The sequence below is a fragment of the Lithobates pipiens genome, unplaced genomic scaffold (genome assembly GCF_037356315.1).
Source record: "Lithobates pipiens isolate NorthernLeopardFrog02 unplaced genomic scaffold, aLitPip1_a1.2 Scaffold_13, whole genome shotgun sequence".
Taxonomy (NCBI): domain Eukaryota; kingdom Metazoa; phylum Chordata; class Amphibia; order Anura; family Ranidae; genus Lithobates; species Lithobates pipiens.
This window is the reverse complement of record NW_027507718.1, coordinates 82742638-82766775: the sequence shown is the minus strand read 5'-3', so window position 1 is coordinate 82766775 and position 24138 is coordinate 82742638. Positions and strand designations below refer to the sequence as shown.

Below are 24138 nucleotides of genomic sequence, written 5' to 3'. Positions count from 1 at the left end.
TATATCTGCCATCCAGGACCCATTCCTGACATCCTTTACACTGTACATACAGTATTTTGTTTGATACTTGGAGATACAAAAGAAATCTATACATTGTCTAAATCTATACATGATTTCTTTGCTGTAGGCATAACTTATGCATTGATTCAATAAAGGTTTAAAATGAGCTGAACATAATCTTTAAACAGATCTTTAAACACACCTGCTTTAATTCAAGTAACATTTTCAAATATCAAGCACCAGTGCATGTTACATGAGGGGGGGGGGGGGAGTCACATGCTTCTCCATACCCAGAAATAATGGGTATTTCCTTTATACCTGTTGGCTGAATAGTGTGGCAGGCAAGGGGCAGAATGAGCATGTGGTGCTGAGTAGAGGGGAATGAGGTAGACCTGTTGTTGCTTTGCCCTGCATTGGCAAAGAACAGATTGGCTTTAAGTATTGACTAATTTTCAGGCTGGTTTTGTTGTACCTCCTTTGATATATATTATGCACCTCTCTGTGTATTGTTTTGTGTTCTGTAGGGTAACAGAGAGTAAAAATCCTGAGTTCCCAGTGGGAGGATACTATGTTGCACAGGGTGGATGGACAACACACTTCATATCTGATGGCAAAGGACTGCATGCATTACCCTCTTGCTGGCCTGAATCTCTGCCTAAATCACTGGCAATTGGAGCCGTTGGCATATCTGGGTGAGTTTTACTGACAACATCTCCAAAGTACTTTTTTATTCATTATTAAATTTTTCTTCAGCATGGACACTGCAACCACTTGGCCTAACTGCAGATCTTATTGGAGACATTTTGCTTTTGAAGTAAAGGAGTGGAAAAAAAGAGACTTACTTTGTGAGAATCAATATTGATTGGGCAAGGTTTTCTGACCCTTCTAATAATTGGGTCCTCTTCCATTGGGAACCATCAGAAGGCTACCACCTCACATTGACCCTGATCTATCCAAAATTGCAAGATCAACAGACTGCCATCTAATGTCTATGGTTACCTCACCTACACATAAACTTGCTTATTGTGTAGAGCCTTGTACATGCAGGCTTTTGTGTGTACTACAAATGTCTGCAAAGAAAATCTTTTGCAAATCTTTCAGCCGGCTTCCAACGGCTTTATTAAAACACCTTTCTGCTCCAGTTTGGGAAGTTTAAATATAGATCTTAATGGAAGTGCTGGCTTTTATGGCTTTTATCGTTAAACAAGCTGCTAAAATACTTCAGTGGAATTGCGTACTTGTTAAAGATTGCTAGCAGCATTTTTTAAAAGAACAATCGGCACTCCTTTTGGGATTTATGTTTACCTAAAAGGTTTAACCAAAGCTGTGGAAACTTGATGAAATCTTGTCTTTAACATACTGAAGACTGTATGTACAAAGCCTGAAATATATATTCTATTCTATCTGTCTCTGAATGAAGCTTAATTGCTAGAGTTCTAATAATAGTGATGATAACAATAACAGCAGTGTGTCAGCAGTAGCATTGTAGAAGCAGAAGATTTATTTAACCTTTTGGGAAAAATAATAAATGCACATATTTTTGCAGGAAAAAAATGTGCATTTATTATTTTTCCCCACAGAACCCTGGAAAGCATTGCACCCATAATCAGTGGAACAGGGGTGCAATTAGTGGCGGCCTGCCAATTAGGGGCACCCAGGCAATGCTCCCTCTATTCACAGCCGCCACCCCCTATTCATGCTCTATGATCCACGGCAGCCGCCCCCTATTCATGCTCTATGATCCACGGCCACCACATTCTATTCATGTGTCCGGCCCCTTTCAGGTCGCGGATCGCATGAACTACAGCAGCGGAAGTGTTTTTTAAGCACCTGATTAGAGGCTCTAATAGGCTTTAAAATAGGGTGGGCTTGTGGCGCAGAGCATTGCACCATAATTCCACCCAGGTGTTACAACAGCGAATGAATATTCACTATTGAAACACTGATTCTTAATCCGGCCAATCAGAGGCGGGTCTGAGACTCCTTTTCCGATTGGCCGAAAAGAGAAGAGTCCCAATTGACCGCCGGGGTGGAGGGAGGAGACAGAAGCCGCAGCAATTACCATGGAGAGCAGGGGAAGTGGAAGCTGCCACTGAGCAGGGGAAGGGGAAGCCACATGTGAAGCCCGGGAGAAGCGCTGCCCACCATAGATGGGGTAAGTGCTCCAGACCCAACTGATCAGGGGAGGGGGGGAGGGGCGCGCTGGGTAGGTGGTGGTACTGTTTTCTGGCCACCACTGGGTGCAATGCCAGGATCCTGCAGACAAGCCTCCAATACAGAACAAAAATATTACAGCGCACACATGCAAAACTAACATTTACCTCCAGCAAGGCTTTTTAAAACACCTAGACATTTTCAAAAAACATTATCAAAAAATATGGGGATTTGGTCACACCATATTGCTATATGGTGCTTAAGCCCACTTACTGTGACAAAGTACCCCATGATTAGTGGGTCCTACGCTATACATAGATTGGAAGATCCTGCTTCTCTTAGCCATGGGAGCTATACTCCTCTATATGGGAGAACATGAGGTCTCCACCATGACACAGGTGGTCGCTAATGAGAGGTACTTACTGAGGGAGTGGGGTGCTCCACCCAAAAGGATTTGGTCAGAATCCATACAATAGGCAAACAAAATATTTGGGGAGCACACCCTAAAAAAATGCATAAAGATGGTGCTGCCATAAGACCATACAACAGAACAAAAATATTACAACGCACACATGCAAAACTAACATTTACCTCCAGCAAAGCTTTTTAAAACACCTAGACACTTTCATAAAACATTATAAAAAAATATGGGGATTTGGTCACACCATATTGCTATATGGTGCTTAAGCCCACTTACTGCGACAAAGTACCCCATGTTTAGTGGGTCCTACACTATCCATAGATTGGGAGATCCTGCTTCTCTGAACCATGGGAGCTATACTCCTCTATATGGGAGAACATGAGGTCTCTACCATGACACAGGTGGTCACTAATGAGAGGTACTTACTGAGGGAGTGGGGTGCTCCATCCAAAAGGATTTGGTCAGAATCCATACAATAGGCAAACAAGATATTTGGGATGCTAGGAGAAGAGGGGGGATCAGGGGTGCTGGGGGAAGGTCTGGAGCATGTTACACCCGAATTATGGGTGTAAGATGTAACATGCTCTGAAAGGTGAATCTATCCTTTAGAAGGAAAATCAGACACAAATACATAACAAGATTCAAATGATGCTGCAGAGCAGTTACAGTAATAGAGCAATGATGATACTTTACACAGAAAGTCCATCCATTCTGAAGTTTTGTTTCTTGGCTGAGGCTTAGAGAGGGAGAGAGAATTGTCAGATTGCCCTTTTTACCCTACACAAGCATAATAAAGACACACCCACATCGACACCCCCTGGGAGTCCTCTGTGCAAACTGCATTTTTTGTAGGATTCTACCATGATTGCTGACATTCTCTAGCAAATGGTACCATCACACTGAGGGCAAGCTCTCTAACATCAATTGTCAATCTCAGGACACAGCCTGCCTGTTGGTCTCTTTGTGATGGACAGCTCATAAGACCGAGATGAGATACAGAGACCTCATTCTAAGGTGAGTATTTCATATTCAGCTAGTATGTGGTGCATAGTGCTCATTATGTCTTTGCCTTACAAGGTTTTTTTTTGTTCCATGTAATGGTATACAACTGCTTTAAGTTAGTATCATGGCAAAAGCTGTGTATTGTATATTTTAAAGGATCGCATGTTTTAGTTATTGCAGTATTTATTTAAAGTAACTTTCATGATATCCACATTTCTAAGTTCTTGGTCTTTGATATTTTGGCTATTCTATTAATTATACAAATTTGTAGATTAGGCCCTAGAAGCAGCCCTGCATTGAATTTAGCCCCATTCAGAGTCCCTATATAATGCCCTGTACACACGGTCGGACATTCCGATGGAAAATGTGCGATTGGATCATGTTGTTGGAAAATCCAATCCTGTGTGGGCTCCATCTGACTTTTTACGTCGGAATTTCCGACACACAAAGTTTGAGAGCTGGATCTAAAATTCTCCGACAACAAAATCCGATCGTTTAAATTCCGATCGTGTGTAGACAATTCCAATGGACAAAGTGCCACACATGCTCAGAATAAATTACGAGATGAAAGCTATTGGCTACTGGCCCATTTATAGTCCTGTTGTATGTGTTTTACGTCACCTCGTTCAGATTTTCCGACAACTTTGTGCGACCGCGTGTATGCTAGACAAGCTTGGCCAAAATCCTTTGGAAAAAATCCGATGGATTTTGTTATCGGAATGTCCAACCATGTGTATGGGGCAGTACTGAAATAAGATATCAGCCACAAAGTGCATTGTTTCCAATTTGCATTGTGAGAAAGGGCGCTGGTAAACATTGTTTAGCATTGCAATGCAGGGAGCAGAATCTCACCATGTAATTACAAATATGACTGCCTCCATGTGCATATATTATTACAATTACACATAGAAACAAAGTCTTTTAAAATATTGGCTGGCATTCAAAGAGTTGAAACAAAATTTTCCCTATGTAAAGAATGGCAGAGCATTATCTGAAGTAATCCGATAAAATTCTAGGGTCACTGGAAGTGCAATTTTAGGGCTTAACATGTTTGGTATACATTTACTTGACAAAGCCTTGTCTTTAAATTTTACAAAAAAAAGTGAATTATATATTGGTTTGTGTGCATCATTATTAAAGTCTATTTTTTTTTTAACAGAAAATTTAGGTTTGATAAACTGTATACATGTTGTGTAATGCAAAAATTAGCAAATGCCATATTTATATTATACAGGACCTCGGCTTTCAAAAAATATATAATGTTTTAGGTGTTTTAGGATTCTTGCGCAACTAAAATGCACAAAATATTAGAAAAATGATGTGGCAGCAAAAGGGTTAAAAAAAATACTTTTAAAGAAAACATCTATTAACCATTACTACCACCACCCGGAAGGATTTGCCCACTTCCTGACCAGGCCATTTTTTGCGATGCGGCGGTTTAACTGACAATTGTGTGGCCATACGACGTTGTACACAAACAAAATGTGTCCTTTTTTCCCCTAAATAGAGTTTTATTTTGGTGGTATTTGATCACCCCTGCCTTTTTTTATTTTTTGCGCTATAAACAAAAAAAAAAACAACCAATTTTGAAAAAAATATATATTTTTAAAATTTTTCTATAATAAATATCCCAAAATAAACTAAAAAACTAATTTCTTCATCAGTTTTGGTTTGTGCAAAAGTTATATCGTATGCAAAATAGGGGATATATTTATGGCATTTTTAATATTTTTTTTTTTTATGTTTTTTTTTTTTTTTTTACTATTAAAGGCGGTGATCATCGATTTTGCAGACTGCGACATTGCAGCGAACAGATTGGACACTTTTGGGAACAGTGACATTTATACAGCGATCAGTGCTATAAGTAGCCACTGATTACTGTATAAATGTCACTGGCAGGGAAGGGTTAACACTAGGGGGCGATCAAGGGGTTAAGTGTTCCCTAGGGAGGTGTTTCTAACTGAGGGGGAGTGTACTGACAGGGAATAGAGAGAGATCGCTATTCCTGATCATTAGGAACAGCAAATCTCTCTCTACTTCCCTTACAGAACTGGGATCTGTCTGTTTACATTGACAGATCTCCATTCTGGCTCTCTGAGAAGCAATCGCGGGTCGCAATCAAACGTGTGTGGCTGCCGGCCATGTGCACAGGCCCCAGGGTAGATCTTAAAGCGCAGACGTACACCTATGGCAGCTGTGCCAATCTGCCACAGTATGACAGCGGCTGGTTGGCAAGCAGTTAGAGAAGCTCCAGTCAGGAAAAATAAGTCAGTAGGTACAAATACTGGGCAGGTTGGCTGACTTACCTGTCCAGGGATTCCACAATGTCGGCATCCCAAGCCGATTCGTCAATCGGCTTTAGGTGCAGGCGCCAGCATTGTAAGTAATGGTCCCGCTGTCTTCTAGAACCTGTGTGTCTCTCAGAATGCAGCAGAAGGGAAGGAGCAGGGGTCAGAAATGTTGTAGATTGCCGATTGGTGATCTTACCCGGTACCTGTCATAATCCGGTACCCGTTCCCCCCCAAAAAGTGGCAAATGTGCCAAATGGAGGGTGCGAACAAGCGGAGCTTCCTCTTTTGGGTGATGCTCCGCTTTACAGTGTACTGCGTATTCAGGCATTGTGGAAATGTACCCACCAAAACTTCTTCTCCTCTACCGAAGTCCCTGCACAATTGTTTTACATTGTTCATGAAGTGAGAAAATCTTTGCAGGGGCAGTACTGGGGAGCTCAACCCTTATAAAGGTAGGCACGCCCCCAAATCTACACCTTCCAGGAGCCCTTCTAATTGACTACAATGGGTAAAATAAATTACAGCACTTTGCATTATACAATTAAATAAAAGCCACCATATTAACTCTGCATTACTGTGTGATTTTTTTCATGAAACAGTCTGACGGCATACTTTGGCTTGTTGGAAGTCTGCAGTCCCAAGAAAGGAGACGTGGTTCTTGTTAACAGTGCTGCTGGTTCTGTAGGTTCTATAGTGGGACAGATTGCAAAGATGAAAGTAAGTTACCATTTTAATTTGTGGTGCCTTTGAATTTTTTCCTCCAAAAAGCTCTTATATGTGTCATCCTTGTGACTTTGCTTATTCCCCTAAAGTTAAAGACTCATTTAATTTGAGTTGTATTTGTAGGATATTTAGGTCTTCCACAAGTATGATCTTGTTTATTTTATATATCCATAGACTGAGAGTAGGGGAAGGATCTGTCTCTGGAAGGTGGGAATGTACATCCTGGCTGCATTTAATAGCTGTATTATGCCGCGTACACACGATCTAATTGTATGACGTACTTAGTCCGTTGAAACGCATTTCAACGGACAATCCGATCGTGTGTGGGCTTCAGCTGACTTTTTCAGCGTGAAGTCCGGAGTACTAAGAAGGCCGGTTTGCACACCAATCTTCCCGTCGTACTTTGGTTTCAGCGGACAAAACGTTCATCAGTATGCTAGTCCGACGGACTAAGAATGGCGCATGCCCAGAAAGGATTTACAGGGCGGAAGCGCTCTGTCTTGTAAAACTAGTGTTCGTATTGAAGCTAGCATATTCGTCATGCTGCTAATTTTGTGATCTTTTAATATAGCACATTCTTTTCTTCTTCATAATGCGAGAAAAGTGAAGTTGCTTTGCTGCTTATATTCACACAGAGTTATCACAAATGTCTTTATTCATCCTCATCTTATGATTAATATTCCAATTCGAGAATAAATAAAAATAAAAAATAACGGACGAATTAAGCTGAAGTCTGAAAAGCGCGAATCGTCTCTAACCAAACTTCCACTAACGCAAAGTCAGCAGAAGGAGCTCAAAGGGTGCTTTGCTGTGTCTTGGACTTCCTATTTCTAGTCCCGTCGTACGTGCTGTACGTCATCGCGCAAGCTTTCGTCTTTTTGTGTATCCGTGTGTGGCCAAGTCCGTTCGGTAGAAAGTCCGCCGGATTGTATGACGGACTAAGTACGTCATACAATTCAATCGTGTGTACGCGGCATTAGGAGTAGTTTACAGTATCTACATCTCCAGAGGTGGGAGAAATAAAGAACAAATGCAGATTGCATGGTACCAAGTATTATTTCCATGTTATATATGGTTATATATAGACCCCAAAACCTCAATGACGAAAGTGTTCAAAGGAAGTCAGTGTGGCCAGTTTGTGTCTTCTGGGGGTCAGTGTGGACAGAAAGTATGACAGCTGGGTCAGTCTCCAGTTGTCTAGAGGGGGGTCTAGCATTGTTCAATTCAGTAGTTGGTTTAATTCCATTGTGGGAGATGAAATCACTAAAGTGGTTGTAAACCTCAGACATGCCATATGAACAAACCTTATGCCACTATAGTGTGTACTTAACTCAATTAGGAGCACTAAGTGCCACTTTGTCAGTTGCCTCACTTCTGACAAGTGTCACCTCATCTCCCAACCCCCTGCTTTGTGACAGCTAAGGCAAACTGTATAAATTCTGATATGTAAATGGCTGTAGAGAAGAGAAGACTGCAGATAAACAGGTAACTTATGTAGGAGGATTTGTTTAATCTCGGGGTATCACGTGAGACCAGACACTTTACTAGGTATAAAATCATTGGAAAACAGCACTGTCCAAAATTGCTTAAATAATCAAAAAAAACCTGTGCCAGTGAGACGAGATTTAAAATAATAATAATACTAATAATAATAAATTCTTGCCGCAACACAATGTGAGATACCCACAATACACAAAAATCCAAAAATAAAGCTGCGCTAGAACTTATAGAATACCAGAATAATCATGTGACATAATATATCCTGTTTTTAAAAACAAAATGTATGTGACTACAAATAGTGCAAAAATTAATCTAAAATTTATTTAAAAACACATAAACAGTCCAAAAAAGGAGGGAGAGAGACAAGGAGATGAATTTCAGTCTATTAAAGTGACTCCATAAAACACCCTTCAGGTATATAGCAGCCCAGAGAGAGAGGTTCATCCACCACCAGATTCAGTAAGGCTTACCAGCTGACAAGATCTCTTTTTAGGGAGATCATACAAGCTTGCAAACGAAACAATCGCTCCTGGTCCCTTAGGCTCTGCTGGCATCTCCAACTCCTGTACCCCTTTCTCAGAGCGTCTCCCGTTCCACCATAATCATTTAGTAAGAAAAAAGAGAAAGGCTCCCATAGCGTAACTTCATATAAAATTTAATCCGAACGTAATAAAATAAAAGTAACAAACTCACAGATTTCCAGCTGGCAATGTAAATAGGACAGAGCCGGCCGGCTCGAGATTATACACACGCTTGTATTCAGCTGGAAATCTGTGAGTTTGTTACTTTTATTTTACTACGTTCGGATTAAATTGTATATGGAGCAGGGATGAGCTTCGTGTTCGAGTCGAACGTACGTTCGACTCGAACATTGGCTGTTCGTCCATTCGGCGAAATCCGAACATTTTAGTCCGTTCGCGTCAAATTCGTGTGCGATGGCGCAGTGCATTGCTGGCTCATGATTGGCCAAGCATGCACTGTGACCCCGCATCCTTGGCCAATCGCAGCGCCAGCAGCAAGGAGAGCCATGATTGGCCACAGGCAGGATGCCTGTGGGCAATCATAGCTCAGGCTGTGTAGTGCACGCCCCACACTATATAAGGCCGCCATCGCGGCGGCCTCGTGTAGTGTGTTGGCGTCTGAAGCAGTGGGTGTTCTGTGTACCTTCAACACAGTACACACCGATCGTTTTCGGCCGATTTTTCTATCTTGCTGATGTGTAGTGGTTATTGTCTGTGCCCTGACCGCAGTATACACCGCTATATTCACCTCACCTATATAGCTAGTGATCTATCTTTTATAATAGAGCTTGCAGTCAGTAGTGTTAGGAGATAGTGCGTGCTGAGTTAGAGCAGGATTTTGCAATATCAATCAATTGGATCGCTCTGCAAATGCTCTCTCATGTACCCCTTAAATGGACAAAGCCTACTTGATCTTTATGCGCAGCCACTGCGCCCATCAAGCGCAGCCACTGTGCCTATCAAGCGCAGCCACTGTGCCCATCAAACGCAAGTACTGTGCTCATTAAACGCAGCTACTGGTGCCACTAGCGGCTGGTGCTCAAAATTTTTGGGGAGGCGCAAACAAACTGAAAAAAGAAAATCAATTGCGGCCATTGTGCCATCAAACTAAGCCACTGTGCCCATCAAGCCCAACCACTGTGTCTATCAAACGCAGTCACTGTGCCCATCAAGCGTAGCCCCTGTGCCCAGCAAGTTCAGCCACTGTGCCCATCAAATGCAACCACTGTGCCCATCAACCACAGCCACCGTGCCCATCAATTGCCACCACCGTGCCCATCAATTGCCACCACCGTGCCCATCAAATGCAACCACTGTGTCTATCAAACGCAGCCACTGTGCTCATCAAGCGCAGCCACTGTGCCCATCAAATGCAACCACTGTGCCCATCAAACGCCACCACTGTGCCCATCAAATGCAGCCACTGTGCCATCAAACGCAAGCCACTGTGCCCATCAAATGCCATTATGCCCATGAAACGCAGCCACTGTGCCCATCAAAGGCAGCTACTGTGCCCATCAAGAGCAGCCATTGTGCCAACTACCATACCTATCAATTGCTGCCAGTATGCCCATCAAATTCTTCCAGTGTACCCATCAATTGCCGCTCCTGTGCCCCATCAAATGCTGCCAGTGTGCTCATCATTTGCCGCTGCAACTGTGCCCCATCAAATGCTGGCAGTGTGTATCACCCCGGCACTTGCCTGTCTCGCAGCGGGTCAGTGGCGGTGTCTTGCGTGCTCCTTGATGTCTTCTTCCGTCCTCTCTATCAGGCGTCCAATCACAGCGTCTGATGTTTCAGCCAATCAGGTGACAGATAACAGACCCGAGCACCTGATTGGCTGAGAGGTGGTTCAGTGTTAGCAAAGTGAATTCCTTCGCTTTGCTAACAAACAATTGAGTGAGCAGCAAACGCACAGCATTGCACCCGCTGTTCACCTTTTTGGGTGCCTATTAGAGTCTACGGCTCTAATCAGGTGCTTCCAAAAAAAAAAAAACATCACTATAATTCAGGTGCCCAGCGCCAGAAAAGGGGCCAGACACCTGAATAGGGGGTGTCAGCGGGGACTATAAATAGATTCATGCAAGGCATGAATCTATCTATGGTGATAGAGCGGTGACAGAAGAGAGGGGGCAGCGCTCCTGCGCCCTTTACGGACGCACTGCCACTGTATGTTATACTTTTCATTTAAAGCCCCTCTCAGAGATAAAATCCACACCCCTGCCTGTTGTAGCCACTTCCTATTGGATGGGCTATGGTAAAAAAAAGGTGGACATCAGCAGAGAGGATTGGAGGAGACTGGTGGTCCCCTGGGTGGTACTCCTAACAGTGGGGATGTGGGATCTAGTTTGGGGATTTACGTGGGTATATCTGGCTTCACACAGTAAGGGGGAAAAGGCCTAATAGAAAAAGATAGTGGGTATTTAAGTCAAATAATGAAGAGGTAGAGAAAACATTTTGGGAGCCCAATGGATCCAGCAAATTATGCATTCTAATTATTTTCCTATTGCATTCTTCTTTCTTTTCTCCAGTACCACTACATTAAACTCCCACTTAAATTATTATTTTATTGCTTCATAGGCAGAACAAATGTAATTTGTAATTATATGGCAGAGGTTGCAGTGTGCACCAGCAGCAGTGCCTAAGGCCCAATTTTTCTGCCCCTGTTTAACAGGGACATGTAATTACAATTCTTGATATAATATTTCACAGGAGGGCCCCTTCCTGTGCCCACCCAGAGTAACGGTGAGGACCAAAACCACCAAAGGTCAATTTTTCTACCACTGTTCAACAATGGCATGTAATTACAATTCTTGATATAATCGTTCACAGCAGGGCGCTCCAGCGCCCACCAAGAGTCACTTTGAGGGGTTACAATGTTGTGGCAAAACCAACACCTTGTTCCGCCATTTCTGCAGAGCATATAGGGCAGGCCCCTACTTTCAAACATCCAATTTACAAACATCTCCTACTTGCAAACGGAAGGAGACAACAGCAAGTGAGATGAAAAAAGATGGACGACAAAACAAATTATACAGGGGTGATAACCCTTCCCTATGTTTTCCAAAAAGCTTAAAAATAGTTTTTTGGACTGGAGCTACACATTAAAAATGTACCAGTTGAAAATTACAAACAGATTCAACTTAACACAACAAACCTACACAGTCCCTGTCTTGTTTGCACCGCCTGTATACTGCTGTTCTGAGTATATAGGGCCTGGGGGCCACACGCATTTCCTTTTTTTAATATGGGTACAGGGTTCCCCTTAATATGCGTACAAGACCCAAATAGGCTGGTAATGGGCAGGGAGGGCTACCCATGCCATTTTTCTCAATGATTTTCAACCATATTGCAGGAACCAGATATAACATTAAAACCGCAAGCAGTTTTAAATGGTGTTATTTCCGTTTAATGTCATTTTGTGCAGGGACTGTTCTAAACACGGGAAAGACGTGGCACTTCACAGGCATACTACAGACACACCCCAGGCACGATATTTAAAAGAATATTTAACTTTTTTTTTCACTTTAATCGTCATTAAAATCAGTGCTCCCGCCAAAACGGCCATTTTTAAAACTTTTTTTTGCATTGACCCATGTCCCCTGAGGCAGGAGTCAGGTCCCCAAACCCTTTTTAGGACAGTATCTTGCATATTAGCTGTTAAAATTAGCACTTTTCATTTCGAACGTTCGAGTCCCATAGACTTCAATTGGGTTCTAACGTTCGTTCGAACTTGGGGTCCGTTCGAAAGTTCTGGTGCGAACCGAACCGGGGGGTGTTCGGCTCATCCCTAATATGGAGTTACGCTATGGGAGCCTTTCTCTTTTTTCTTACTAAATGATTATGGTGGAATGGGAGACGCTCTGAGAAAGGGGTACAGGAGTTGGAGACACCAGCAGAGCCTATTAAAGGGACCAGGAGTGATTGTTTTGTTTGCAAGCTTGTATGATCTCCCTAAAAAGAGATCTTGTCAGCTGGTAAGCCTTACTGAATCTGGTGGTGGATGAACCTCTCTCTCTGGGCTGCTATATACCTGAAGGGTGTTTTATGGAGTCACTTTAATGGACTGAAATTCATCTCCTTGTCTCTCTCCCTCCTTTTTTGGACTGTTTATGTGTTTTTAAATAAATTTTAGATTAATTTTTGCTCTATTTGTAGTCACATACATTTTTTAGTTTTTAAAAACAGGATATATTATGTCACATGATTATTCTGGTATTCTATAAGTTCTAGCGCAGCTTTATTTTTGGACTTCACTAGGTATATGTAAGGGTTTACAAACACTTTAAGCTGGTATTTGTTGAGAGTCAGAAGTTCTCATAGACAGCTGTGTGTCATGCCTGGGGCGAGGGCTGTGTTTCATTTACAGAAGTCATAGCCAAGGATGGTATCCAATTATTCTGAATACATCCAGATTGTACTGCTACTCTACTGCTAGGGCCATAGAGGGGGTGTGAGGGTACGGTTTTAATACGTTTGGAGTCCAGCCATGGGAGGCATAAGAGGGGGTTGGCCACATTGGCTTGTTCCAGAGAAATCCATTGGGTTCAAATGTCTGTAAACGTAGTGTGTCGAGAAAAGTATGCTCTGCTCACCTTCCTGTGAACTTGTTGCTTTCCCAGCTCTTTCGCAGGCCACATTGCTTTGTTTTTTGAGACACTAACACAGAATAAATAAAGTTTGAATGTCTAATTCGCAAATGAATTGCAGACCATGAATTCAAAGGCCAGAGAAAAATAATGGAAGCCAGCCAACTAGTATTAGGAGGCAAATATTGGTCAGCATTCCAGGTTCCAGCAACTCCAACCAACAGATAAAATGAGCAGAAAATGTTCTAATGCTCTCTAGGTACATTTATTTAAACCAGTAAAGCCAACCTGGTTTATCTTTAATCTTATACAAATAGCTTACTGAGGTTTGTAATGTTCTTCTGGTTGTACTGTAGTCACTTGGCATACTATTCTGTTCTATGCAGCTTCCCATTCATTCTTTATTGTCTGTGGGCAGGGCTGTAAAGGGCCCAGAGAGAGGAAAGTACTGGAACCAACCTCATATTCAAGGTCCTTCAGCAAAAAAAAAAAAAAAAAAAAGATATTAGTAACTACAGTGATTTATATAACACTGCACATATGGCAATCCCAGGATGAAAACAAGTGACACTGAGTAGGTAGACTGTGCCCCTGAGCCTAAAGTTGGATACACACTATACAACCTTTGTGGTTTGATTTTCTTTAGATTTACCTTCAATTACATAGTGCAAGGGCCTACCTGATTGCATACAAACTGAAAGTGTTTAGGTGTGACCTCATATTATTAATCTAAAAAAAAAAAAATCTAAAGAAAATTGTATAGTGTGTATCCAGCCTCAATGTTGCAAAAAATTGCATCATGGTAAATTGTAACAACTATGAATGTGAAAGCACCTACAGTATGTATAATGAAAACAATCTCAAACTTAAAGACCACGTTGGAGAGAATAATGATATGAAATGAATATTCTAAGTAAATATGGAATTCTTTTTTTGTGTTTAATCAGGGCTGTAAAGTAGTTGGATCTGCTAGCTCAGATGAAAAAGTTGAGTATTTAAAGGAGATTGGCTTTGATGAAGCTTTCAACTATAAGACGGTGAGCTCACTTGAGGAAGCACTGAAGGCAGCATCTCCGGAGGGATATGACTGTTACTTTGAGAATGTAAGTCTGCTTGAGCTTTATTGATTTGTAAGAAAAAATAACATTTACGTTTTTTTTTGTTTTTTTTTTTGTTAAAGAACAATTATGGGTATGGTATTTTTTTATATTATCTGAAATTAAACCTATAACTAAATGAATAGGGAAAACTAATAGCGCTAGTGAAATGGATCACAAAAATGATTAGTGATTCTTATACAAAATATGATATAAATCACCCAGTGACAAGTGACATAATTATTTAAATAGTCCAAAAATGTAAAAATATTCCAAAGGGTTAAATCTTCTTAAATGCTTGAATCTTCCACCACACCAACGTGCTTGTGACACCTGTCCCTCTGAAAAACACACTCACCAACTTTTATTGCCTCCCACTCTCATTTTCGGCTCAAGCGTAATATATCCACACCTGGGTTAAATAACGACCATCCACTTTATCCACATGATTAGTACCAAGATATCTCCATATGTGAAAAATAAAAATAAAAAGTGCTCCACATAGTGTGTTATAGTTTCAACCAGTTTAATAAAATCACACCAACACTCCAATAGTTAAACTCACATATCAAACAATAAATGATAGCCTCCAATGTAAAACCACAGCAAACAGAAATGGATGGCTCAGCGGTGAACTGCGGCCTCGACGGACCTGAAGTGTGTGCTCATACAATGTCTCTCACCCACTCCTAGGTATCTGCTCTCGGCATCAGTGCAGATTCTCAGTTGAGCGGCGTCTCACGTTAGTACAATTGATTTCCGTGTAGCCACACTCCCAACATGTTTCGTCACTCTGACTTCCTCATGGGATTGGCTACACGGCCCTTCAATCAACCCTTTTATACTCTTACCATCCAGGTCATGTGACTTCAAACCTCACGCATTCACACACTTCGTGTCCCCACGGCTGCATTACTCCAGCAGAAATCACATTAAAACTAACCTGTCTGGGAAGTAAATAAACAATCATCCTATTTCGCAATGGTGAGTGCTTAATTCCACCTTACATGGATGATGCCATAACCTTTACAACACTACTCTTAAAGCGATGGTGTATAAAATCTAAAACCTGAACATTATAAAGAAGGAAAACAATGTTTATCACTGCAAACAATTCTACTAATGGATGATCTATTCATAAAAATAAAAATAAGCATTAAATGTCTATAATGACAGACATTCCATAGATTAAAATATACCAGTCATTCTAGATGTGTATATATGTGTATATATATATATATATATATATATATATATATATATATATATATATATATATATATATATATATATATATATATATATATATATAAAATCTATTTTAGAATATTCAGTACTGTAAAATATTAGTCTCATTGGACGGCGATAATCTCCATCACATTACTGCTGATGAAGATCCACTAGTAAGGTCCACTCATGTGAGGGAGATAATCCATCACCCATCCAAACATACCAATACGTAAATATTCAAGCATACAAATCCACTCTATATCTAGCTAGATCAATTAAGACCCCTCTATAACACATATAGATTGGGACTATTAAAAGCATGGTAAAAACCAGAGAAAATCATAAAAAATTAATATTACTATTCAAAATCACATGGGAGAAATTACATGGGAGAAATCGCATGGGAGAAATCACATAGACCAGATAGACAAAAATCATAGACCAGATAGACAAAACTAGCGAGAAAAATTGCATACCCCTCAGTCATGACAAAGACTAGCATATGGCGCATATGCCATCTTCTGAAATTCAAATTTTGTATAGAAAGAATTCAATAGAAAAGATTAGAATAGAATATATATATATATATATATATATATATATATATATTCTATTCTAATCTTTTCTATTGAATTCTTTCTATACAAAATTAGAATTTCAGAAGATGGCATATGCGCCATATGCTAGTCATTGTCATGAGTGAGGGGTATGCAATTTTTCTCGCTGGTTTTATCTATCTGGTCTATGATTTTTGTCTATCTGGTCTATGTGATTTCTCCCATGCGATTTCCTTTCAAATCATACCCCTCTCTTTCCTCCCTTGTCCATCACCCTTTCTCTTTATCTATTTCCTATTCATCTTGTTGTCTTTAGGCTGCAGAGGCTTGTTTCACAAAAATGTGATTCTCCTCTTTTGAATTTTAACATACTCTATACCTGTATCTAGCAGGATTCTGTATTGTTCGTATAGGATGACCTTTGTCCCTGCTACCTTCACTATTTTAATCATAATTCATAAACACAGACTCCTGGTTGGGACTTGGGGTGCATTGTCAATCTGAATCTCCTATCTGCTTTGTCTCTATGCTGTTGTTCCTATGTTGCCTACTGTGAGAATTAATGTACAGCTGCTATCTCATTGTGGTCATCTGCACTACTAGTCCTTGGGGAAGAGGTGCCTCCTACCCTACTAAGGGCTTTTTTGGTCTTGGCTCTTCTATAAGCCCCCAAATGTGGAACACCGGGCATACTGATATAACGTTTTATGCACTTTGATGCTGATTACAGGTGTGTGGAAGAGAATTTTTTTGTTCTTTTTAGGGGTGAGTACATTAATTTGGATACCAATAATTGAATCTCATTGGCTGTTTCTGTGTGGCCTTCCTCTCCTCCAACTCTGTTATGACTGACCTTCATTTCAAATAGTGATCTTGGTTATAGTGGAGGTGAGATTTCTTCCCCTCTCCTACCTACTTGTCACGTAGGAAATTCATACACCTTTATATTTGAAGAAGGCTTGATCCTCATCCCTAATCTGTTTCATTTGATGTGACTCTATATCCGGTTGCACCTACCCAGTATGTCCCGATAAAGCTATCAAATTGCGAAACGTGTTCACAAGAAAGCATGTAGGAGTCCATGGACCTAACCTTCTGATACATATACACACTGTCTCTTGTGCAGTTGTTACGGACACTGTTACATATAAGCTTCCATACCTTCATGTTTATTCTATTATTCCATTGGGCATCTGTTGACCTTGTCATACTATAGGAGGGTGTTGTTTGTTATATGCTTTTTAACTATTTTGTAATAAAGATTATATTTTTACTAACCATCGCCCCATGACATGCCTACAAATCCGCCTTTTTTGATAACATTTTACATTTTTTTAAATGCATTCAACCCTTTTATATTAATTTTAGATGTTGGTGTAGTGGGGGTCTTCCTTTTCTTTTGTCTAATGTCAATGTTGTACATTTTATATCAGAATAAAGTTATTGTGAGAGAAAAAAAAACAGTGGTTTAAACCCTCTGCTCTATTCAAAACTAAAAATCAGATGTAGACTGAAGTCAAAGATCAAGACAATACTGTAATTGCAGATACTGCCATGAAAAGTTGTGAGGCAGTGTACTATTTTGTAGTTTCAAAAGTGTTGGCCATGAATTGTTTGATCATATCTAGTAATACTTTGTCTGGTCACATCTGATATGAAGGGAGGCTTCTGATGAATGTAATTTCATCAAGGTGGTTGTGTGCATCATCCCAGACACAAGTTTTTTTTTTTATTGATAAGTAACCCATTTTAGTTTTTTATATTTTAGACCGGTGTGCCTCGAGATTATGCACCGCTTAAAGTATGTCATAACTGCGGGGGTGTGGCTAGCCGGCGGAGCGGATGGACGCTCAGTGAAGAGCTCCTCGCATACACGGGCCAAAGGGGGGAGATTACCCGATCTACGAGCCTCGTTTCCTGGCGCATTCTACCCTAGGAGGTGCGGGCAAGCCTGGAGATGCCTCAACGAAAAAGAAAAAGCGGTGGCAAACTGCCAGACTACTTCCTCACACAGTGGCGGTATGCGGAGCAAGATGGCGGCGGTACACGCTGTGGAGGAGAACATGGCGCTCATACTGCGCCCAACAGACAGGTACCAGCCCCACATCTCCCAGAACATCCACACCGCTATTTAGGGAAAAACACCAGCACCCCTCCGCTGTCTGGGGTGACTAGCCCTGCTAAAAGTAAGCTGAGACTGGACAGTAGTGACAGAGAGGAGGCTGAAGCAAGTTTGGATTCCTCTCTGGAGGACACCAGAGAGCTGCAAGATTCCCTGTCAGAGTTCCCCACAGCCAATGCCCCTATTCTGGACACAACATTAAAAGATATGCTGGTGTCACTACGCTCCACGATACATGCTGACATTCAGACCCTCACTAGGAACTTTAAATCAGAGATATCCTCAGTGTCACAGAGAGTGGCCCATGTTGAAACTAAAATGGGTGAATTTGCTACAACTTTCAATGACCTGGTGGATGCCCATAATGACAGGGAAGAAGAAATGATGCTCATGAAGCTGAAATTAGCAAATTTGGAGGATAGGTCTAGGAGGAATAATGTTAAAATCCGAGGCATACCTGAATCCATTAAACCTCCAGACCTAAAACGTCACTTTTTGCAGATAGCTAAGGCAATCCTCCCAGATGCACCGCTGGAAGACTTACTTGTGGACCGCATCCATAGACTCCCTAAACCCAAGCATGTGGCAGCTCATCTCCCTAGGGATACCATCGTCCGTATCCATTTCTACCACATCAAGGATCAGTTTATGGCAGCAACAAGACGCAGAGAATCCCTACCAGAAGATTTGCAGGATTTGTCCTTCTTTGCTGACCTGTCGGCGTTTACGATGCAATAACGCAGGCAATTATCCACCATTACGAAAGCTTTAAACAACCATCGCATACTTTATCGGTGGATTTACCCTGCTCGCCTACAAATTGTTCTAGAGGACACTACTCATACAATCTCTACCTTGAAAGAAGGACTGCGACTCCTAAAGGACTGGCAAATTCTGGAACCAGAGCGTACGGACGACTCAGATCAAGGATGAGTATGTTTACTGCCATGTGTTCAGGCAATGGACACGAGTTCAATCGCTTTTAGGATTTTATCCCTATTCTCCCCCTGATGGCCCGGCCGTCATGTAGCCGTTTCAGTTGTTATACGTTTATTTTGTTTGGTTTCTCTCTCTTTTTTGCAGAGTATTACTGCATTTTGTAACCCCCTTAAGTTGAGCGGTGAACCCACCGCACTGGTCTGAAAGAGATTCGCTCATTTAAGTAGCGAATTCCTTCCATTGACCGATCTACTCTGAACCATTCTGTGGTTAGTTGATAATTTCACAGTCCCTACTGAATTTTTTGTGTGGTATTATACGCGAGCCATACTTACAGTATCTTAACTTATCCTCAGGTGATTATCTGTGCTCAGTTCTTAGAACAACCCTTAGCAGCACAGCGAGCTTTGTTACCTCAGTGGTACGTGAGAAGTACGGGGGGGTTTTACGGGACCTCCTGCTTAGGTGTATAGGCCGCCATTAAATCTTACTAATTTCCCTAAACAGAGGCGGAGGCCCTTTGAATCCATGCCTTTTCGCATTTCATCACTCAATGTTAAAGGCCTTAATAGCCTTTCAAACGTCAGTTGGCATGGAAAGAAGCTAAACGCTTACATAGTGACATGATTTGTTTTCAAGAAACCCACTTTGCTACCCACAAAACACCTACGTTCCACAACCGGCAATTCCCCCATGTGTTTCTAGCGAATTTCTCCAAAAAAAAAAGGGGGGTGGCTATCGCTATTAAAAATACAGTTCAATTCAAGCTTATAGAAGTACACTTAGATGATTTAGGCCGTTATATTGTGCTAATATGTGAGATTAATAGTATAAAATTAACTTTGGTTAATGTGTATGCACCTAATGTCAAACAACTTTCCTTCTTGAACAAATTATGGAAAAAGGTGTCTAAACTTAAACAAGGGAAGGTGGTGTGGTGTGGCGATCTCAATGCGGTCCCTGGGGGGGAGATGGATCTCTCTAGCTCCGGTCAGCGTCTAACAAAAAGGGTATCACTGGAGAGCTTCATCTCCCACTCGGAATTATTTGATGTATGGAGGTGCCAACACGCATCTGAAAAAGACTTTACTTTTTATTCAAATGTTCATCATAGTTATTCACGTATTGATATGTTTTTGGTTGACAAATTCACGTTACAGCAAATTTCCAGGTCGGAGATCCACTGCATTACATGGTCTGACCATGCACCGATTTCGGTTGATGTGGGGGATAACCGCTTGGAAACAAGAGCAAATAGATGGAGAAACGATATTTATACTTTATCATAACCAGGTCATAGGAAATTTATTGAAGAAGAACTTGTGGCATTTTTTGACCGAAATGTACCCTCAGTGAGCAATCCCTTTGTAGTATGGAACTCACATAAAGCCTACATAAGAGGTCTGCTTATTCAGTTGAATTGTAGGATCAGGAAAAAAAGATCAGAAAAACTAGACACTCTGTTAAAAAAAAAAAAATCAGTTGGAAATTGATAACAAACGACAAACCACCCAACACCTTAGGAAACAACTGTTCTTAGCCAGACAGGACTTAAAATCCCTGTTGGTCGCACAACATGACAATCATTACTGATCCCTTAAAGCCCAGAGTTATGGATATGGTAATAAGGCTAGTAAATTATTGGCCAAGCAAGTTAAGGACAAAGCGATCCGTCAAAAACTGCCCTTCCTTCTAAACCCCAAAACTAATGAGAAACACACGAATCCGCAGGAAATAGCTGATATGTTTAGTGAGTATTACAAGACACTATATAACTTAAACTCAGATGGAGAGACACACCAACCCACTGAATCCTCAATAGCGGCGTTTTTGGAGTCAATTAATTTACCTAAATTATCCAAAGATGATCTCGAGCAGCTAAATACACCCTTCACTTTGTCAGAAATAGCGAAAGCTATAGCCAGCCTCCCACGTAATAAGGCCCCAGGCCCCGATGGTTAAACGTCGGAATATTACCAACTCTTTAGCTCTAGCCTAGTGCCACATCTGTCCCGAGTGTTTGATGCCGCGACAGCAGCGGCATCGTTCCCTCCAGAAATGCTCACAGCGACGATCGTTACTCTTCCAAAACCGGGTAAAGACCCCAATATACCGCAGAACTTTCGTCCGATATCTTTATTGAATGTGGACGTGAAACTCCACGCTAAGTTACTTGCAAATAGATTGAAAATAGTTCTTCCCAAGCTGATTAATTATGATCAAGTTGGGTTTGTAGCGGGACGTCAGACTACTGATGCCACCAGGCGCATGATCAATCTCATGTATATGGTGGAGCGCAGGGGGGAGCCTTCTCTGCTTCTATCACTAGATGCAGAGAAGGCTTTCGATAGAATCCACTGGGGTTACTTGCGAGGAGTACTCTCTAAATTTGGGATGGAAGGTACGATACGGGATGCCATACCTGCCCTTTATTCACAACCTTCGGCCCATGTGTACACCGAGGGCTTATGCTCTAAACCCTTTGATATAACGAATGGGACTAGGCAGGGTTGCCCCCTGTCCCCAATTATTTTTGCCCTAGTGATGGAGCCCCTGGCGGAGAGATTGAGAGAAGACCATCTGATAGAAGGTATACGTGTGAGCGGGGGACAGTACAAGGTATCATTATTTGCAGATGACGTCATACTGTCCCTAATTAATCCCTCAGTCTCTCTGCCAGCAGCGCATTCAGTACTCCTGGAATTTAGCAAAATCTCTTTTTATAAAATTAATACGTCCAAATCACTTATCTTAGGAATGAACATCAGCCCACCGTTAACAAAGTATCTTAAACATACCTTCCCGTACACATGGGCTACCACATCAATTAAATACTTAGGCGTGAATCTTACTTACCCCACTGATAAACTGTATAAAGAAAACTATGCTCCCCTAGTATCATCTTTTCAACAGGATATCAGTAAGCTACGGAAGTTTTATCTGTCCTGGTCAGGCCGGATTGCGGCATACAAAATGTTTATTCTGCCCAAATTAACCTATTTTTTTAGAGCTCTACCAATCCTCCTTCCGCACTCCTTTTTAGCTACTCTACAAAAGCAGTTGCTGATCTTTGTATGGGATGGAAAAAAATCTAGATGTTCCCCCAATATGCAGCATAGACATAAAACAACGGGAGGCATGGGTATTCCAGTACTGCGCGATTACTATACCGCATTTCTTCTGGACCAACTGAGATATTGGTTCCTAGACTTAGATGCCAAACCATGGTGTACATTGGAAAAGACTTGGATGAGAGATTCCCCTCCCTTGGCTTTGCTTATGGCAGCTTGCGTTACTAAACAAAACAATATCCCTAAACACCCTACTATCCAAGCCTCAGTCAAAGCATGGAAAGAAATAAAATCTGAAGGGAACGAATTCTACCCATCGAAAAAAGTACCAATACCTTTGGACATTGCTAAATGGAATATACTAAACATTAACCTATCTCAATGGTCATTACACAAAGTGATGAACTGGACAGACATAACTGCAGAGGGCAAGATACTTTCATTTAGTAAGATACAGGAGAAATTCCACCTTCCAAGCTCTGAATTTTTAACGTATACACAGTTAGCCTCCTACTTTCAGACATTTCAAGTAGTGAGGTTGCCAGTTACTGAAAAAATATGGTTTCATTTACACTCTAGCTCCCCAAAATCTAAAGGTATCTCAGTGATTTACCAGTCTTTGCATTCTAAAGACGCCTTCACCAAACCCACACAATTTCTGAATTGGGAAAAGGAAATAGGACAGGAATTCACAGACATCCAGTGGACAAAGGCCATTAAACATATGAGCATGTACTCCAGGTGCTCGAACTATGATGAATTAATGCAGAAAATATGGTTAAGATGGTACTACACACCATACCTTGTTGCTAAGTTTGCTGACGGCGTCTCAAACGTATGTTGGAGAGGATGCGGGAATGTTGGGACATTGCTACACATGCTGTGGGCCTGCCCAATTTTACACCCCTTTTGGGCAGCTGTATTTGATATGATCTCTAGGATTATAAAGAAAAGAGCCCCACTCCGGAAAGAACAGGCCATTCTAGGTATAAATATAAACGACTTCCCACTAAAGTTTAGATCAGTGATCTTGCATGTGTTCTTAGCGGCTAGATCGCTGATTATGAGTAACTGGAAAACACCAGAACCTCCATCCATTATAAGTGTCAAAGCCAGAATTAACTCCGTAATGGAATATGAACAAATTTTAGCATATAGGGACGGTAATTTACAGAAATATAAGAACTGGCTCCCGTGGAAATTGTACACTAATAGAGTCTAGGACTTCTACCCTGTTTCCAGTCAGATTTAGCACAGATGGACAGAATGACAGGTTTAAACGTGGTTTTTGTCATTTATTATCTATGCTCAAGATATTGATTGTTTACATGTTTATTGTAAGTGGGTATAATTTTCATTACCTTCAGACTGTTATTGTTTTGATATGTATCTGAACCTTTCATTCGGACTGTCAAATGCTCATTTCATGGTATTTACCTACTATCTGTATAACCACTTTATTTTTCAATAAAAAGATTTAAACAAAAAAAGTATGTCATAACTGCAAACAGATTGAGAAACGCTGCTGTTGAATATACTTTCCTGTATTTATTTGCTACAGAATTATAATGTAGTCATAAAGGTTGATCATTATTTCTTCTGTTAAAGGTTGGAGGAAAGTTTGCAGAAGCTGCCTTGCAACAAATGAAAGATTTTGGAAGAATTGCTGTATGTGGTGTCATCTCCATGTACAATGACCCAGTGATTACTTCAGGTAGATAAAGGTTTTCTTCCATAATATTATTTGAAACTGTGCAGAAATTTTATTTCCAAGCAGTACTGCAGTGAAGTACATGCACGCGACTCATTCAGCAAGTAACATTCTATTTTAATATACAATTATGTTTATTAATTGATAACTGGAATCTATCCAACCTTGTTAAAGGTGGACTCTGTTTGACTACTCTTGTTAATGTTTTTT

At 41.0% G+C, this 24138-nt stretch overlaps 1 protein-coding gene across 1 annotated transcript in view; it reads left to right on the top strand.

The window, feature by feature from the left end:
* LOC143974144 (prostaglandin reductase 1-like) overlaps positions 1 to 24138 on the top strand; it is a 182124-nt gene that overhangs the window by 124755 nt on the left and 33231 nt on the right. The window contains exons 6-9 of the mRNA XM_077475258.1: positions 525 to 692; positions 6468 to 6585; positions 14149 to 14304; positions 23826 to 23931. Of these exons, the coding sequence (XP_077331384.1) occupies positions 525 to 692; positions 6468 to 6585; positions 14149 to 14304; positions 23826 to 23931 (548 nt within the window). The remainder of the gene's footprint in view (positions 1 to 524; positions 693 to 6467; positions 6586 to 14148; positions 14305 to 23825; positions 23932 to 24138) is intronic.